The 20,828-nt window shown below is 36.4% G+C and overlaps 1 protein-coding gene across 2 annotated transcripts in view; it reads right to left on the bottom strand.

Moving 5' to 3' along the window:
• Window positions 1-7,181: 7,181 nt before the first annotated feature.
• The window catches only part of LOC149140790 (synaptotagmin-5-like), a 156,051-nt gene continuing 142,404 nt past the window's right edge, over window positions 7,182-20,828 (bottom strand). Inside the window, exons 8-13 of one of the 2 annotated variants that reach the window (XM_089452969.1) lie at window positions 9,553-9,632; window positions 9,248-9,398; window positions 8,892-9,125; window positions 8,275-8,568; window positions 8,077-8,190; window positions 7,182-7,983 (exon numbers count right to left, since the gene is read on the bottom strand). In XM_089452969.1, coding sequence (XP_089309095.1) covers window positions 7,849-7,983; window positions 8,077-8,190; window positions 8,275-8,568; window positions 8,892-9,125; window positions 9,248-9,398; window positions 9,553-9,632 — 1,008 coding nt within the window. In that variant the 3' untranslated portion in view covers window positions 7,182-7,848. The remainder of the gene's footprint in view (window positions 7,984-8,076; window positions 8,191-8,274; window positions 8,569-8,891; window positions 9,126-9,247; window positions 9,399-9,552; window positions 9,633-20,828) is intronic. The other variant, XM_089452968.1, reaches the window with a different exon arrangement.

Genomic DNA, 20,828 nt, shown 5'->3' with positions numbered 1-20,828 from the left:
GTAGAATTCGAATTATAATTTGTAATCTTAAAATTGCAACTTGACTTTGTGGCAATTTCTAGCTCCATGAATTTGTTTTCCATCTTCTACCATCACCCTTATGTTTGTGGCTGGATATATGAATAAATTTATTCTATGAAGTTACGAGTGCTCGTGTTTATGAGTACAATAACATTTTCTTTTTTGCATGCCCTTTTAGTTTCAATGTTTGGAGTTGCGATATTCCTATTACTGCAACAAGCAATATCTTGGTCATGGCATGTTCATATTTTTTATTTTGAATATTATTTTCTTCCTTGCATTCTACTTTTGATTTGTTGCTAGATGTGTCAAATTACACCTCGGCTTCACATGTATATAGTTTTTTGTTGTTGCATATGTGTGGGTATCAAGTTGTCTCCATAAAAACCCACATTTTCTACCCATTTCGTGTCTAAGCCCTGGTGCTAGGAGAAGGTATATACTTGTTATACTTGTCTATGGGATGCTTTTTTGACCTTTCATTCGAGTATTACAATTTGATTTCTCTAGCCCTGTCAAAGATGGCTTGTTGAACTTGTTCTTTTGCTCGATCAATTTTATTGTATGCCTGACATCCTCAATTTTTTTAGGGTTTCATAGCTTATTTCGCTACTGATATAATATTTTTAGTCCACATATGTACATTTTTAATAATTTTTCGCTTATGAATCCATTTTGCTGAGTTGTCAAAAGTTCTCATTCGTGTGTATAGTCTTTACGTTTTCCTTCTATTTGAGATATACACATTTTTTTGTACAAATCATTGTCTTCTACATCATGAAACTTTTTTAATAAGTATGTCTGAAACTTTACCAACGAAAAAAACGAACATCACAATTTTTTTGTCCACCATAGGAACCAATCATAAGCTTCCCCTTCTAAATTTTTGAAAGTTGTCATTATCTTTTCTCTTTCACCCAACAAGGGATTTGATTCAAAATTCGATTCCATTTTGTTGACCTAGACAACTACTCTATGGTCCTTATTGTCATACTTCAATAATTCCTTCTTAATTCGTTCATGATTTCTATCTAGAATTCTTGTGTGTGATATTAACTATTTGAAAAAAAAAAAATTAGGTATCAGCTACAATAGACTAAGGGTTGTGCCATTAATTTATCTACCTTCTCAATTAGTTGAGTAATTTGTTCGCTATGGTAATTAAGTGTCCTTGTAGTTTCGTCTTTGTTTTCATTCCTCGTTCTTAGTGTAAACTTCCATCGTTCTTTAGATTTTGCACATTGATTATCAATTATGTTTCCTTTTTCTGTTAACTGATTCATTTTCTCAATCAATAGCTTTTGTCCACCCCCAAATTTTGTTTGGCTTTTCTATGTTTTTAAGGCAATATCTCATGCCATTTACTGTCTTTATATCAATTAACTTCGGCATGCATATCACATTGTTAACCATCTTAGGGTCAGTGTTTTTCCTTACAGACCCCACTCTTAGATATATATATTACATATTTTTATTAATATTTTTTTTAAATTATATATATATACACACACACACAATTATTTATTTTATTAAGTGATTTATAATAAAATAATTAATTGCTTTTGTATATTTTTTTAATTGTGTATTACTAGTACGAATTGTAGGGGAAAAATGGCAGGGTAAGGATGGCGACAAGCATCGACAATGGAAAGGGGGATCAAGGGGCGGATTGAGGGGGGTAACACAGGTGGTAGCAAGATTCGAGCACTAAAGGGGGGCATGAGTGGCAACAAGATTCGAGTGATGACAGATTGGAGCAAGTAGGGCAAAAGGGTGGCAATAGCATTCAAGCGATGAGGGGTTGGAGTGTGACAGGGTGGCACATGTGGTGACATGATTTGAGTGGTGGTGGATTGAAATATAAAATTTTGACAGTAGGGAATTTGGCCATGCCAAAAAAGCTAATGGTGGCAAGCAGCAGAAGTGGCAAGGGGGCTCTACAAGGGCAAAAAAAATCGCGTAAGGCAACAAGGAAAACAGGGGACATCTAATGGCATATACGATGTTCTTGGGACTAGATGACATGGGGCTGTCATAGTATGGAAATAAAGCTGGCAACAGATATATTTCTGAGCAAAATTGATAACATGCCTTCAATACCATTGTTACAAGGAAACTTGCAGAAAGGTTTCCTGGCCAATCGATCTACCTACCATTTGATTTGATCCCGTCTCGGGCAGGGGAAAGGAGGAGCAGGTGCACCCTGCAGAAACCTCACTTTTGCTCAATTATAAAAATCCGAATACACTTTTGTTGCTGAAGAATCAACTGGATCAACAAAAGAAACTACTCAGTCAACTACATTCAGTTATGCCCATGCTGTATGCTTTGCTCTATCTATCATCTATATATATATATGCATACTAGCCCTGGTGGGTTTATTACTACTTATAATGTTTATAATATTCAAACATAAATCTGAGCCTTTTCCCTCTTTTCCAAGAATCAATTGATTTTGAAGTACTAGATAGTTGGAATAAGCACCCTCATAAATATGGAAGTTGAGGTGGCAACAATAATCGTTCTTTAGAATTTAATGGAAGGAATGGTCTAAGTACATCCCTTGGATTTTGAATTTGACCCTTGGATTGTTTGGTAGACGGAGGTAAATGTAGGACGATACAACAACAAACAACATTGATTTTTCGAAAAATCTGAGAGGGTGCAAAGACCTATGAAAAAAAAGGCATTGAAACATTCATGGAAACAAGGAATTCATTAATTCACCTACACAGAGAGACACACATAGTGCGCAAAGGCACACAAGTGCGAGTATGTTGTTGCCAATCCTAAGTAAAATGATGGTTGAAACATTCAAGGTGATTAAACTGCATTTTAGGTGCCCAAATATGCCCCAAAAATTCTCAATCCCAAAATTGAATGGATGTATTTTGATCTCCCTAAAAATGGATTTCTTCCTATAACACTTGCAAAAGAGCTCTAGACTATAATTCGATAGATTGGGCTACGATTTGATGTGTTGGTTGAGCATGATAGGCAAGAGGTGGGGAAATCACAAAGGGGCTCGAGTGCAATTAAAATATTCCCTTATGTTGTGTGCTAACCAAGCTAAGAGGCACCTAGAGATTGCAGATGCATGGACTCAATAATTGGGAATGGAGATCCTTGACTTTATCATGTGTGTAAAGGAGAGTTGTTTTCATATATCCGAAGTACCAATGAGTTATTAATTTTCCCTTTGTGGTATCATGGACTAACTAGGGGATGGCCAATTATAGAAACTTGAGGTGCAATTAAGCCTATGGTTGGGTGGAAAAGGATTCTTCCCAGATCAATTGTTAGCTTAGAATTTTAGCTAAGTGTTTCCTTTGTTCATGTGCTTATTGTTCATTTTCGTTTTGAATAAATTTACTAAAAAATTGTAGTGTTTACTTTTCTGATAATGATATATATATAAAGACGATATATATAGAAAGACGTTTGAGTTTAATATATCACAAGAAGAGTGTATTTTACTCTAAGCTTCCTAAAGTTTTTCTTTTAAAGAAATTCACCGCCTATTCACACAAAAGGACCACATTTACACTTTTACTCCTACCTATTTTAGGAATGCACCAATAATGGCAAGCAATAACTACAAGTAACCATGCTTAATTCATGGTCAACTAAAATTTTACTTTATTAGTGAGCAACTAAAGATTTGGAGTTGACTTTCATGTGGATTAGCTAAAAGACAACTAGAAAAGTATTTTGGGTTGCACCATAGGCATATTGTAAATCCCCCCAATGACCAATGAAGCCTTCAACACTCTTGAATTTAGCATATGGGATTTATTCATGAGTTTTATCTGCACATGTGATGTATTGTTAAGGTAAAATATATTTATGTTGATTTATAAATTGAAGTTTCTTCCCACTCATGCAAATACATGTAAACCAAATTAACCAGGCCAATGGATGGCATGGTAATCCAAGTGGCCTTCATGCTATCATGGCATCTCCTCATGATGACACATGCACTGGGGTGTCACAACATCTGGCACATGGAAGTTGCTCAATAGCGCTAGCATGGTGCCAAGGGTGAAAATAGTCAAATGACCGAGGCTCAAATTTTAATAAAGTGTATACCACTAAAAATCTCTTAATGAGTAATAGGTGATCACAATCTCAGAAAAAAGTTTAAAGTTGAATAAAAAGAAAAACAAAAAGAAAAAAAGTTAAAACAGATAGTCCATACCCTCAATGAGGTATGGTGGGGGTTAAGTATGTTACATCGAATGTGTTTCCACCCTTGGATAGGAAATGGGTGAAGTTGAGAATGGTTCATAGTCCATACCCTCAATGAGGTATGGTGAGGGTTAAGTATGTTACATGGAATGTGTTTCCACCCTTGGATAGGAAAAGGGTGAAGTTGAGAATGGTTCATGCCATTGAGGTATGGTGAGGGTTAAGTATGTTACATGGAATGTGTTTCCAACCCTTGGATAGGAAAAGGGTGAAGTTGAGAATGGTTCATGCCATTGAGGTATGGTGAGGGTTAAGTATGTTACATGGAATGTGTTTCCACCCTTGGATAGGAAAAGGGTGAAGTTGAGAATGGTTCACGCCAAAAGTGTTGGTGCTCATCCAAAACTTGGATTTAGCATACCAACCACTTAATAGGAAGACACCCATAACAAGGTAAGATAAATGACGAATAAAAATTGATATAAGAGCTTCAAAGTTGAAGGCTTAGGTCATAAATATTAAAGGTCCCAACTTAATTGCCAAAATATGTAATTATAGAAATGAAGGTAGTAGGCAAACAACAAATTACTTATCATTAGCAACAATTAACTTAATAAGAGTCACTTAAGTGTTAACTTAATAAGAAACACCTAACTAAAGCAACCTCAAGAATATAAATTATTACGTATGCATGTGTGGCCAGGAGAGTAGTAGAGTAAGAGGTAAAAATGCAAATTTAAAGGTTCATGTTTCCTATATAAAGTGGGACCTACCTAAGCCATGTGAAAAACATGAAAGAAATCAGGCATTTGATTTCTTCATAACATGTATGTGCATTTTGAACTTTTCTATGAAAGTTTAAGAAAACTTTAAAAGAAAGGGGTTTCATTATACCTCATATGAAGGAATATATATATATATACAAAACCCATAAAATCACGTGGAAAGAGCAAGTTCAATTCATAAATGGTCACAATATGCCCTCTAGAACTCAAAGTGAGAAGATTACTTGCCTTTTGATTTTTATGATCTTGGTTGGCAATTGGTTACGCAAATATGTTCCTACAATGATCTCATAATGCATCTCTAATAGAGATACATCACAAAAAAACAATCTAATAATGCATCTCTAATAGCAATACATTACAAAAAAACAATCTAGGGAAGTATGTATTCACACAACAAGAGCATACATGGAGTAGCATCAAAGCAAGATACGTATATGCAAGGACTCGATAGATATGAGGAATGAGCAGCAACATTGAAAGGTTTGGGGAGAAACCCTATGCAATCTAAGGATTACATGCATGGCACCATTTCACCCCTTCAATGAAGTGTACACATATGCTAACAGCACCATAGCAACAACTACAAGCAAATAGGAAGTAGCACACAAGCAAGGTATAGATACACGAGCACTCAAGGATACAGTGAGGATTGATGAGTAGCATTTAGAGGATTTTTGGAAAAAAAACTTTGGATTCCATAGATTGGATGCATGTTGCAGCATGACCCTTTCAAAGCTAAAAGTTAGCTCAAGTAAAGTGATGCATAATGGGAGTGCTGATAAGGCCACTTGTGATTTTTCATAAGCAAATTGCACTATACCATGTAATTGTTATTTTCTATTAAAACAAAATTCATAGGTATAATAGAAGACAATCATGGTATTACCAAGAATTTGGGTGGATTTTATACAATGATAAAAATTAGACATCAAATCATGAGAAAACAGATTTTTAAAGACCAATGATCTGATGGCAAAACCAAGTGGTATTACGTAAAACAGCTCAAATTGGGTGACCTAAAATATATTAATATTAGAAGAAAAGAAAAAACAAAAATAAAGTAACCCCTCTACTATATCTCGACCGCCATTGGCACCAATCAGTGGTTAAAGGATAAAACATTATTGTACCTCAAGGGATACACTAGGCTAGTATGAGGCAATACGAGGCAAATTCACAATAAGGGAATAGTTGCACATTATACAATACAAGAATCCATAGGATTGAGGACCACTAAGACACTTGCATATATAATGCCTTCATGAGGTAGATCTCAAAAGTAGGTAGACAGACTAGGATACGATGTCTACGATGCAAACATTATACATTTATTCATTATGTAATGGACTGTTTTAATTGGGATTTTTTTTGTTATGATTGGACCCGTTTTAATCGAGATTTTTTTTTGTTACGAAGCATTTAATGGTAGGAAAGTAAATATTAAATGTGAAATGAAAAGCTACCATGAGAATATATCACACATTACATTGATTACAACCACAAGCCAAAGAGCGCCAACAAGACATGACACCAGCACCTCTCACAATGCCAATATTAGAGAGGGAAATTGAAAAAGAACCAAATTACCCAAATAAAAGTTAAAATTCAGCTGGATGCAGTTGTATAGTATCCACCCATTTTATTGACAGATCACAATTAAGTTTCTTTGAAAACATCTAAATTTTGATACTCTTTTTAGAATACAAAGAAATGCTAACTAGCAGCTTACCTCACAAAACTTTGTAGATGTCTGGTTTTATTGGATCTAATAGATATTGAAACAGCCTATCTTATTTTCTTGATTACCTTCTGGTATCTTATTCTTCTCTACCCAATTTATCATACTCTTTCAGAGAACGTTAATGAGACATTTCTGGACCTTCTAGAACATGCAATTGGGAAATTAAATGCCCTCGCTTTTCAAGGTATTTTTCCTTTTAGAGTGATGGGTTGACATAATCAACTATCAAACTCAATGCACTTTGATCTTCGACTAGTCACTAGCCTCCTACTCATGTGCAAAATGTCAAATTAAAGAAAGGCTACATACTGAAATTTATAAATATAATATTAAAGGGTCCTGCAAACACTCACTAGTACACGAAGAAATAACGTTCATTATAGTATAGAGCAAACCTGTCACAAATAAGGTCAACAAACAAGATAGTTGCTGCAACAAATGGATCGACAAAGATGTATTCTTTCATTGATTTGCAGTGAGTATACCGGTTGTTCTGGGTAGGATTCTCCATGCCATTGCAACTGTGAACAACCATAGATGATGATTTGAACCAACATAAATGCATTCTTAACATGAAAAACCATAATATTTGGTTGAACATGAGAGTGTCATATTTTCCCAACATGAGCTAGGCACCATTTACTATTTCTTTCGTGGGCAGAAACCGCCCAAATTTTGCCCGGAGCAGGAAGAACTTGTGGGACTTGCCACTTCGGAGACATCTAAGAAAAACAGTGCTGGAATAGGCACCATATTTCTCTTCAAATTTTAGGATGAAGATATTGATTCGAAATGTAATGTAATGTAAGTGTGTCTTCAGGTTATTTATAATTTTAATTTACAAAAAACTACAACGGAATACAGCAGCATACAAGAAATTATCTCTATAATAGATTTGACAGGTCGCCATTGGTTTTCTTCCAAGAAAACTACTTCATTTCTGGAGAAAACAACTCTTCTTCCTAACACCATACTAACAAGGAAATAACCAGCTAACATATGGCATCCGATTAAGTTGAAGGTCCTGGTTGCATGGCTTCTCCCTCTTTCTAGAAGAGTTTTGCATTATTTCTCATCATGAAAGCTAATTTTTCATAACAATGAATCCTATTAAATTGGCTGTGGTGTCCACTTGAGATGTAAAAATATTCGTCCGGATTGCACACCATCTAGTGGGAAATCACCATCATATTCCCCTTCATGAAGAACTTTTGTTAAGGTTAAAGCAAGTTTTCCCATGAAATCCTGAATATTAGTAAGAGATAAACAACATGTCATTTATGGCAATGTTGATGAATCAAACCAAAGAAGTAAACAAATGGAAAAATATCCAAATACCTTGCTAAAGGTATCATGATCCCAGACTTCCACAATCAACATATCATGAAGTGCATCCTCCACCACAAAGTCAAATGTCTGATCCCATTCAGGATTCAAGTTTTTAGGCACAACCTGCAGAAGTTATTTCCGTTTAATAATGGCAAAACTAAATTAATTTAAGACACTTAAATTTGATTGACCACACCTATAACTTACTCGTGTTTTCTTCTTTGCATCTGTTTTTTTCATCGTAAGTACCACATATGGATCAGCCTTGCCCCCTAAGTCTGTTGAAGTCAAATTCTCTGCTCTTTTCACAGTCACAGAGAGAACACCACGAATTATGTCTTTTCTCTTGCCAGGACTTAATGAAGAAAGTCGTTGTCCATTCATGCCATGACTCAAAACTTTCTCCAGAGAGGTCATTCCAAATGGTTGGGCTCCTGCAGTAAAAAGACCACCAAAGCCGTTCTCCTCACCAAACTGGCGATAAATAAGCTCTAGGTGCACCTGTTATCATCAGTTTGACAGTCAAGGTTTTGGCATTTCCAACATGCTTCAGTGAAAAACTATTCCAGCAGAACAATACACCATGATTTTGAAGACCTATGTTAATCAGTTTGACAATCAAGGTTTTTGCATTTCCAAAATGTTTCAATGTAATAACTACCCCAGCAGAACTCCTAGGGATTTTGAACATGTATTAAATAGGTATGCTGCCTAAATGAAGTACTCAAACATGCATAACCAATGTATATCATAAAAAGAACCCAGATTGACATTTTCCTAAGTTCATCCATAAAACTTTAGAATCAACTATAGTAGATTCTTACCTGACCCCGATTCTTAGTATCAGGTTTTCTATTTTCTAAATCTTTGACCAGAGGTAAGTGTATATCCTTTAACTTCCCTGGTTCTAGCTCCTTCAACTGCACTTGAGCACAGCCCAGGAGTTCATCCTCCTCGACGGTTTCCTTATCAAAAATCTTCACTGTTAGATGTTGTGTAGCAATATCTTCAACCTCAAATTCAAAATGCTCATTCCACACAGGACTCAATTCGTTATCCTGCAATGCAAGATATTACTGAGTTGACAGCTTACAGATAAAATTCCAAAAGTACAATGACCCTTCATTACTACAGATGCAGATTCTGAATAAAAAATGTCATAAGCATACTTGGGTCTTACTATGGTCTTGCTTTTCTTCACTCGATCTTTTATTGGCCTTATGTAAAGCACTGCATAGGGGTCAGATTTCCCTATGAGGTCTTTGTTAATTAAATCCTTTGCCTCCACAAGTTTCACATCTAGCACTCCAATAGGTCGCAACTCCAGATCCCTGGAAAATCAAATCGATTTAGAATGTGGTAGACAGCACAATTTAGCATGCAATTCCATGTGCATGCAGATGCGCAGAAATGAAAAAATACAGCAGTACACAAGTACAGTATTCCATTATCATTTATTTTTACAACTAAAAAACAGTCATTCACCTGTAATCCCCTGGCACAATGGGTATCACTTTCCGAACAGGCCACAACAATGAATCTTCAACTGCATCTCTTATTGTATCCTACATCACAATACTGACTATGAGTACTACTAGCCGGTCCTCATTTTGATTTTCCTGGCCACAATTATGCAATCTAAAATTGCATCTTTCAAAAGATTACAAAGAAAAGTTAAAACAATGTTCTTTTCCTGTTATCCCATGTTATGAAAGAACATTTGCATAACAGAAGATTTTGTCCATAAAAGGTTGTTAAAAATGTTACTTTGTAAGAAAGAAAAACAACCAAGGTACTAACAACTAATGCTTTGCACCCTGTATATGTAGAAGTTCCTCAAGTAAAGCATTAGTTTCCAAATTCAATTTAAGATTCTTGCATTCCTACAATATTCAAGTTGCAAAAGATAAAAAAGTTTAAAAACACAATGGAGTTGTATCTCAGTCCTGGAATGTCAGCTCTCATATTCTTAGCATCTAAGGTTTTTGAAAACAAGAATAAAGAGTGGAACTGTTTATCACTTCTGGGAAGTGGAAATGTGGAACCCTGAAGCAATGGGAACAAAACAGCTTAAGAGCTTTCGAAAGACATTAACAAATCAACCGGAACTGGACCGGAACCGGTGGAACAGGCCTGTCTGGCCGTTTTTGGCCCAAAACCGGTCCCATCTGAGCCTCGGAACTGGAATAGGCGGTTCAGAACTGGTCCGTACAGCCTGTATCTGTTGAAAAATGTAACTAGGTTCGGTCTTCATAATGACATGTAATTGTGACTTTGATGTAATAAAATTATTTTTGTAAACCTTGCTTCATGGATGTCATGAGCAAGTGATTTTGTTTTAGGTGGCTCCCATTGAGAGCCTTAGGATTTGTTATTAAGGTCAATGAATTAATGTCATGTATGAAGAGCTCTTCTTGAGCATATGTAAAATATATACGAGTCAATCTAGCGTCTAGGAAGCTCTCCAAAAAGACAAGCACAATCCTCTTGAGTCTTGATGTCAGCCTGCAATGTGAAAAATAAACTTATGTCGGCTCACCCAAAGTGACACATCGGTTCACTGGTTCATATCGGCTTGAGTACATGGACAAACTACTATAAATAGGTGGGTATGATCTTCGCAAAAACACAGTTCAGAACTCGGCAGTCTGAGATTGTCGGTAATAATTACAGTCATCAAATTCAGACTTCCTTCTGAAATTTCGGTGATGGAGGAGAGAAGACAATTCGGTGATATCTCTGTCTTCGCATGGGTAAGAAAGAGATAAGAGGGAGTCGGATCTTTGTAACAGCTCAGACAGTTTGTATGTCTCTATAGTTTTGGTGGGCAGTCTCAATAAATCATAGTGCACACTTCGGATCACAGTGTAGACTCCAGAATGGGTAAGAACAGTGAAGGACAGAACTTCGTATATCCCTGTAGTCTTCAGATAAGTAGGAGCAGAATTAAGTCCTGAAACATATCACTGAGATTTCGGTATTAAGGCTACAAGGTCATACCTATCTAAAGTGCAGAGATCAGTTCGAATTGATAGTAAAGAAGGAAGAGTCTCAGTCTCACAGCAAAGAAGGTCATCAGCGTGTGGCAAGGTCTCGGTACTATCACAAAGAAGATCAAAGAAGGAAGCTGACTGTCAAGAGAGTTTGTGTCTTGTCTTGGAAGGGCTATTAGGTCAAGGGTCTTGGTCTTGGTATTCGTCAATTGGAATCTCTATAAGAAGAATTTGTGCGGGTTTTCCTCTCAAAGAGTGAGAGGTTTTGGCCCTAGCTCATAGCCTACATGCTGTGTCTCTTGTCTATTTATGTTCTTGCATGGGTTACTGTTTGATGAAAAAGAACACTAATAATCTAACATGAAGAAGATCCTAATCTGAACAGGTAAAAATCATTCACAAACAGTCACCAAAGAAGAGAAATCATCTAATACTAATGCCCTAGATTTCTCAACATGGTATCAGAGCTAAGTTGCTGAAGTCAAAGGAAGGGCATCTGATCAAAGAGACATTCAAGGATAGAGTTTCAAGAAGGGCATTAAACCGAGTTGAAAGTTATCAAAGCAAAAGATCAAGATCTACATTGAAGAATCAAAACCTAGATCAAAGAAGCAGTCTGCAACAGCAAGAGCTTTTGTTTCTATAGTTATCATCAAAAGGCCACAAAGACCCTCATCAAGTTGTCTACAAGGCAAGATAGCTCAAAGGACTTTAAAGATGAAGATCACATCATCTTGGAGAAATTTGAAACCCTAGAAGCATTTTTTATCTACACTACAAGAGAAGTCAAAGTATATTGAAGGCGAGAAGGCATTGTCATCATTTTCAAGGTTATAAAGCAAGCAAGGATCCTCTCCTTGTCCTTGAAGAAGTTCATCCAAAGAAGCAGCAAATCATTCTCATCAAAAGGAGCAACCTTCTCTACTGAAGAAAGGCTTTTTCATTTGGAAGAAGATCATCCAAGAGGGAGCTCTAATACATCTTCTTCAACCATCATCAAAGTGATCAAGGTGAAGATTTCATATTCACTTGTCAAGTAAGTATCTTTCATTCTTTAATCAATTTGGTAAAATGACTTTGTGTTTGCAAGGAAATCTATAAGTTGGATGGTCATCGAAATTCCTTGCATGACAAAGGAGGATAGACATAGTCCTCTAAGAAGGTGAAGTCATTGAACATATTAAAAGGTCACCTCAGAATTCATGGAAAGAGATTCTTAATTCTTATGAAAGAACCCCTCATATAACAATATTGGAGACATCAAAGAGATGTATATGATGAACTCGTAAGAATACTCTCTGAAGATGCAGTAAAGGTCACATGACTTAGATCTGATCTACACAATGTTTCACCAAGACTCCGGTGCGGGGAGACGCGGGTGCGGGGAGACACACAAGGGAGACGTGTGGGAGTACCCTCAAATTTTAGGGAAATTTCCGGGGTGCGGGGAGTCGTCGAGGTATATATATATATATATATATATATATATATAATACAAGTTCATATTCATTGTTCACTGTTCAATAATGAAAACATAAAAATATTAAATAGACAATTGAAATTTGAATCATTGATCCATCCTCATCATTCATTTTGATACATACATCATTCATATGACATACTCAAGTGACAAGTCTCATTATTGAATTAATTATTATTCATACATACCATGAGATTCGAAAAACAAAAATAAAAATCAATAATAAAATATTCAAATACATTGATCGATATCATTCATTATTCAATGGTTCATCATTCCACAATCTACATTGATTTAAAAACTAAATCCATTATTCATAATTCTAGAATCTAAATTGAAAGCAAAACATACTAGTATATTTTCAAAGTTTGAACACTAAATTTATATAACTCAAAGTTTCAAAGTTCAAACTCAAAAATAGTTAAGAGTGAAATGGAAATGACTTTGGGTTGAAATGAAATGAGCTTTTAACTTTAAGGTTTAGGCTTTTAAGTTTTAGTTATTTAGTTTTTATTTTTTATTTTTTTTTAGACTTTTAAGTTTTAGTTATTTAGTTTTAATTTTAGTTTAAAAAAAAAAATAATGGTTTTGATTTTTGAATTTTTGATTTTTAATTTTTAATTTTTAAATCTTATTAGACAAATTTAAAGGGGGACGCCTAGGCGCACCCTTTTTGGGGAGTCTAGACTCCCACACTGAAGGGGGATGCCCAGAAGCACCCTTTTTGGAGAGTCTTGGGGAGTCTAGACTCCCACATTGGGGAAACGCACCCCCTTGTGTCTCCCCGAGACTCCCCAAAAAGGGTGCGTGGGGAAACGCACCCCCAAGAAACTCCCCGTCCCGGGTGCGTGGGGTGCGAGGGGTGCGCGCACCTGACCTTGGGGGACGCATCCCCGTGGAACACTGGATCTACACAAAAAGTAAAGGTATCAAAGGATGAAGGATATCTTCATAAGATCTCATCTACAAGATCTAGGAAAGAAGATAATCATCATTGATCTATAATGCACTAGTTGATAATCAAGGTAACAAATATCCATGGGGATAAGAAAGTTACCTCATTCGACAACTTGTGGTTTCTATGCAAGAAAAGAAGACAAGTTGAGGGAAAAAGTGTTGAAGGATCAAATGAAAGGATTCAGACACTTTTTCAAAAGGAAAGAACAACATAGTTAAGAGTCAATGAAATGAACATTACAGGAAAGATTGTCCTTAGCTTAAGAAGGGCAATAACAAGAAGGATAGAGAAGAAGTCCATTTCACTGAAGAAGTGGAGGAAGCTAAAAGATGGAAGTCCAAGGAAGAGAAGCATTAGAAGCAAGAGCTTGTGACATCACCATAGGGAAATATGAAGGACCGCTGGAACAAAATCTATGGTAGTCAACTTTGAAGGATATAGCTCTTGGTGACCTCATTGGAAGATCAAAGGAAGAAGTCATCCAGGATAAGTCTCATCATACATCAGTTTAAAAGGGAAACATCTGCTAAATAAGGATATGCGAGATGGAATCCTCATTGAAGGATTCATCGATCTAGAAAGGAAACATGTGTTTCATCAGGAACTCCAACTTGTGGAGTTCATGGGATGATGGTATGATAACATGAAAGATAAAGCAGATCAAGGGGTTGAAGATCTTTTGAATCAAGGAAGCTACTAATAGTAGCCTAGATGACCTAAAGGTAAATAAGGTATGCTTGTATTCTAAGAAACCGGATTCGTTCATACCCCCTGGCGAATCCCGAATCGGTCGAATCCGACACGATTCTGGTCGGATTCGTGTCCAAATTGAAGGGCACGTCGTGTCATTTTCTGACACGTCGTGTCACTAACGTGCCGCAATTTTCCCAAATCGTGTCACGATTTTTGTGCGTGTCCTGTCTTTCTGATTCGTTTTGCTAGGTTTTAAACGGCTTGGTTGACGGGTATGCAAAGACAGTTGGTGCGGCAAGTTGTGTTGTTGCGGCGAGACAAGGAGCGGACTCTCAGCGCTGAGCGAGGAGAATCGACCTGTAACCCGTTGACAGACAAATAAAAATAATAAGCATCTGTAGTGGGATTGATTGAAGTGCGGATCAAGCTAGACCCTCGATCTACGAGGTCAAAGGCATGGGTAATAGTAACTGACATTTGATCCACATCAAAGCAATCCAGTCGTGTTTTTCGTTAATAGAAATAGATTTTGGGAACAACTTTCCTTAATTAAGTTTGGAGATCATGCTAACATAGATTAAGCAATCGTAAAACGAAAAAAGAAGGGAAAATAAAGGGGATTGCAGTTGACCAGGGATCAAGCCTGTGGGAAAGAAAAACGTAATGAAAATTAATTGGTTTGAACAGAAAAGAATTGAACTGAATACTGACCACGAAATGGGCGAGATTGACCATGGTCCAGGCGGTGTCAGCAGTGCATCTAATTAGAGAGAGTACGATGATCCATGTGAAGACGAGTATGAGAAATTGAGAATGTAGGCCGTCCACACGTCGGATTGATGTAGAGTAGAACTAGTGTTTCAAAGCCATAACTCTCTTGTTGAAATTCGGTGAAAGCACCACCTGCACGTACAGGATCCCTAGCCCGATGTTCGGGAAGCTCAAAATATGTATTGGTTCAGATCTAATTTTAGTAAAACATATGTATTTGGTTCAGGTTTAATTTTAGTAAAGCATATGTATTGGTTCAACTCTAATTTTAGTAAATATAAAGAGAGTAAGGAATATGATTGTTTTTAGCAACTTTGAGGATGATTTTTAGTTTAATGAATTTTAATGCAATATTTTTTTGTTTTTTTTATAGTTATCTAGTGTTTAACTTTATATCTAACATCACATTAGATATAGCATGTGACTCATTATATCATTAATTAAAATTTGTATAAGAAATATGCTAATATCTAATTTTTAATGTATATATATATATATATATATATATATATATATATATATATATATATATATTTAAATATATTATAAATTTATATATATATATTTTTTAATAAAATAATATATAACGTGTCCTGTTCCGGGGGTCAGCGTGTCCCGAATCCGACACCACGAATCCCGAATCCTACGTGTCCCGAATCCCCGTGTCAGGCGACTTAGCTTGTATTTAATATTATAAAGCCATTTTGTATGGTTGCAGGTAACAAGGATCACTAATATTTTGAGAAGCACGATCAAAGGAAAGGAATATCCTCCTATGAAAGAATGTCAGAAGGCATGAGTCACACTAGATGAAATCAACATAATATGTCCTCATATGAATTCTGAGGTGGTTGACTACGATTGAAGAACTCTCATTAGAAGCCCCTGAGAATGAAGTGTGTGAAAATATAGGAAGAGATCGTGATAATATGCAACAAAGAAGAAGGCATTCAACATCCGAAGTCCAAGAAGAATTGACTAGAAGATCTCCCGAAAGAATGTGAAGACTCTGATGGAAGTCAGAAAAAGATAGAGACCCTTGACACTTAACATCTGTGGGAGATGTTTCAATCTACATGCAAGATGTTGATACTTAAAAGCAGATGTCATGGTGAAAGATCATCACAAAGGTAATTCTAGTTTGAAGTGTCAATTGATTTTTTTTAACAAACATCTGGTTGGGCTTATGTATAACTGTAAAAGAGAAGATCTGTGAATGACTCCCAAGCAGACCATATAAAAGGATGTAATGTCCTTCCAGAAATATGGCATGAAAGTAGAATGACATGAAGCAAAGCCAAATGGAAAATCTGATGGATCACTTTCTGACGAGTTGAGGACATGACTAACTCATGAATAAAGTGACGGATGATCTATGCTTTATATATAGAAGTTCCCAAAAGTTGAAGACTCTCTAAAGAAATTCATGATATCAAAGAAAGTAGCTCTTCATGCAGTTGATTGTCTTAGGATCTCCACATGAAGAGTTGCTATAGGTACCTGGTTAGGAGGGAGCCTGAGAAGAAGTTTCTTACTTGGAATAAACTCAAAAATTCCTAAGTTGGAAGCTTATGTACATTCCTTTGTGATAGGAATGAGTACATTCCTTTAATGGAATAAAACCTCCTGATATAAAAGGAAGCGATACACACGTTGTTCTGTTCTTCACTTGGGAAGACAAAATGGAGGATTGAGTAATCATTTGGCATCTGATGCTCTTAGGGGATGAGATAGGGCATCCCAGGAAAGAGTAGTCGTGGAGGACCGATATTCTTTTGGGACTGGGGAGTCCAAGAAAATAATAGTCCTTATGGAGCATATCCTGAGAGAACCCAGGTGGGGTATGTTCCCAAAGAGACAATGATGAGTATGTCTATAAATCATTGGTCTTGCCAGCATTGTGCTCTAATATTGTGGAGAGATAGAGTTGTTAGACAAGGTCTTTCTATACAACAATGCTGGCTGGTATGATGCTATACAAATGAGTTAAAAATCAGAATTCTTCTTATCAGAAATTCTTCAGATTGAGAATGACCAAGTACCGTTATTAATACCTCCCTAGTTAAGAGGAAGTGTTGAAAAGTGTAACCAAGTTCGGTCTTCATAACGACCTGTAATTGTGACTTTTGATGTAATAAAATTATTTTTGTAAGCCTTGCTTCATGGGTTCCATGAGCAAGTGATTTTATTTTAGGTGGCTCTCATTGAGAGCCTTAGGATTTGTTATTAAGGTCAATGAATTAATGTCATGTATGAAGAGCTCTTCTTGGGCATATGTAAAATATATATGAGTCAATCTAGCATCTAGGAAGCTCTCCAAAAAGACAAGCACAATCCTCTTGATGTCGGCCTACAATGTGAAAAATAAACTTATGTCGGCTCACCCGAAGTGACACATCGGTTCACTGGTTCATGTCGGCTTGAGTACATGGACGAACTACTATAAATATGTGGGTATGATCTTCGCATAAGCACAGTTCAAAACTCGGCAGTGTCTGAGTTTTTCGGTAATAATTACAGTCATCAAGTTCAGACTTCCTTTTGAAATTTCAGTGATGGAGCAGAGAAAACAATTCGGAGATATCTCTGTCTTCGTATGGGTAAGAAAGAGATAAGAGGGAATTGGATCTTTGTCACAGCTCAGACAGTTCGTATGTCTCTATAGTTTTGGTGGGCAGTCTCAATAAATCACAGTGCACACTTTGGATCACAGTGTAGACTCTGGATTGGGTAAGAACAGTGAAGGACATAACTTCATATATCCCTGTAGTCTTCAGACAAGTAGGAGCAGAATTAAGTCCTAAAACATATCATTGAGATTTTGGTATTAAGGCTACAAGGTCATAACTATCTAAAGTGCGGAGATCAGCTCGGATTGATAGTAAAGAAGGAAGAGTCTTGGTCTCACAGCAAAGAAGATCATCAGCATGTGGCAAGGTCTCAATACTATCACAAAGAAGATCAAAGCTAGAAGAAGATCAAAGAAGAAGGTTGGTTGTCAAGAGATTTTGTGTCCTATCTTGGAAGGGCTATTAGGTCAAGGGTCTTGGTCTTGGTATTTATCAATTGGAATCTCTATAAGAAGAATTTGTGTGGGCTTTCCTCTCAAAGAGTGAGAGGTTTTGGCCCTGGCTCATAGTCTACATGTTGTGTCTCTTGTCTATTTATGTTCTTCCATTGGTTATTGTTTGATGAAGAAGAACACTAATAATCTAACATGAAGATGATCCTAATATAAACAAGTAAAAAGCATTCACAAGCAGTCATCAAAGAAGAGAAATCATCTAATACTTATGCCCTAGATTTCTCAACGGTATCCACGTGGCCAAGGCTAAAAAATTTGTGTTTTTTTTCTTTTCCTAGTTTCTAATTTTTCCCTAGCCCTCCCAAACTTATTTAAACATACTCACCCCCCTCTCTTTCTTGGTTTGGATTTGGACCCACCTCCACAGCTTGCAGAGGCAGATATATCAGAAGTACTAGTAGCAGCTTCAGGGCCAAGGGAATCAAGTTGTAATCCTATTGCAGACGTGGATGCTACTCATTCTACAAATGAGGATGAGGAGGATCAAGATGATGATTCTGATGATTACAATTAGCACTTGTAGACTACAGGTGTAGTACTGTAGACTGTATTATCATACTATCATGCTATTTTGGACTATAGAGGCATTTTAGAGTCTGCTTCTTGATGTTTTTTGGTTCAGCAATGTTTTGCACTAAGTGTTATTATGGTTATATGCACTATTACTTCCTATATAAATGAGAACTTTTGCAAGTTTGTGTATAAATGGTTTGGATTCATATGTATGCACATAAATATATATGTTTTTCTTTAAAATATGAATATTTTATATGGTGGTTTTAGTAAATCGGTTCTCGGTCAACAGGGTTTTCCAATTTAATCACCATATATATATATATATATATATATATATATATATATATATATATAGGCTAGCATTATGTTTCAATGGAATGTGTGTGTATTAAAAAAAAACCAACAATCATAGGATTTATATATTGTTGGTTTTTTTTAATACACACATTCCAATGAAACATAATGCTAGCCTAAGATAGGCCACTGAATCTCTCTCTCTCTCTCTCTCTCTCTCTCATACAACATCACTTAGATACAATAATATTAGTGTTGTAGACCCATTATGGTGGTTTACCCACAAAATACCAACTTAACTTTGAAAGTTGCATTTTAGTCACATGCCATGTTGCACAAGCTTCCCACCTCCCCAGGACCAAAAAAAAAAAAATAGCGGGGGACACTTCCCCTCATCTATTTTTGGTAAACTTGGGGAGACACATGGGGGCCCTTACCTTTTGATGAGGAATCCTAGGTGTCTCCCTTTCAAAAGGGGGGACTCCTGGGCATTCCCCCATGATTTTTTCCCAATGGCCTTGTTAAAAGTCAATTTAAAAATAAAAAATAAAAACAACTAAAGAGATATTTAGTTCATGCTTTTAATGATATTGTTTTTAACTTGGTCATTCTTTCTCATATTTAATTTTATAATCTTTGAACTAGCAAGGTCCCCAAAGATATTAGACAATGTGCCCTATGCCAAGGACCTCAACATTTCCCAATACACTTCCTAATATTCAAGTAACATCTCCACATGTCCCTTGGATGTATTTCCCCATTCTCACATTTCCCTATCTCAAAAACATGGTGGAACATTGATTTCTTTTGTTTTTTCTTTGTGTATGTGTGTGTATCTATCTCCACACATCCCTTTGATGCATTTCCCCATTCACGCGTCCCTCTATCTCGTAAACTTGGTGGAACAATTTTTATTTTTTTTGTGTCTCCGCACATCCCTTCGATGCATTTCCCCATCCACATATCCCCCTAATCTTGAAAACTTTATGGAATTTTTTATTTTATTTTATTTTATTTCGTGTGTGTGTGTGTCCACACATCACTTGGATGCATTTCCCCATTCATACATCCCCTTATCTTGAAAACTTGGTGGGAACATTGATTTTTTTGGGGGTGTGCGTGTGCATGTGCATGCAGGGTTAGATCAATCAATTGTTCCCAATGTTGCTACATATTATGCTAGTTTCATACCTACAAGGGCTTAGTTTGAATTCCCCTATATGAGGCACACTAGTTTGCATCAATAGGTTTACTATCGATTCCATCCACACACACACGTGGATGTATGTGTCAACGGATCATATCAATCGGTTGTATCCAATGCTGATAGGTATTATGCTAGTTTCATGCCTGCATGTGCCTAGCTCAAATTACCCTACAAGAGGCAAACTAGTTTGAATCAATGGGTTTGATATGGATGACATACACACGTGGGGCAAGCATCCCTTGGGTGTCCCCTTGAGATCTTTGGAAAAGGAAAAAAAAAACACATATACATATATATAGATAGATAGATTCCCTAGGGTTAGATCAAGTAGGGATGAGCTAGACATAAGATTTCCCCCTCAAATTTTGAGGCAGAGGGGTTAATGGATTTGACTCTCTTGATCCCCTCAAGGTTAGGCTCTATATCAATGGCCATTGGTTTACCCTACTTATCATCCATGCATCATGGTAAATACTTAGAGGGATTTTCATGACGTTTTCCTTGGACATATATATATATATGTGTGTGTGTGTGTGTGTGTGTGTGTGTGTGTGTGTTGCACTAGATGTGGGGACGACGGGATGAGTTTCCGGATGGCTAGAGCACACCCCCAAATTTTCAAAGAACAACAAGTTGGGGACGGCAAGTGCGACAACTAATTTTTATATTTATTAAAATTAAAATAGAATTTAGTAATTCTGCATAAACACGAATGATAAATTAAAATATAAAAATTAGAACTATTAATCATCATTGCGCATCAC

Source organism: Pinus tabuliformis, chromosome X (genome assembly GCF_031772625.1).
Source record: "Pinus tabuliformis cultivar Carrire ecotype Pingquan chromosome X, CPIR1, whole genome shotgun sequence".
Lineage (NCBI taxonomy): Eukaryota > Viridiplantae > Streptophyta > Pinopsida > Pinales > Pinaceae > Pinus > Pinus tabuliformis.
The sequence above is the reverse complement of the archived record's forward strand: the minus strand, read 5'-3'. Positions and strand labels throughout refer to the sequence as shown.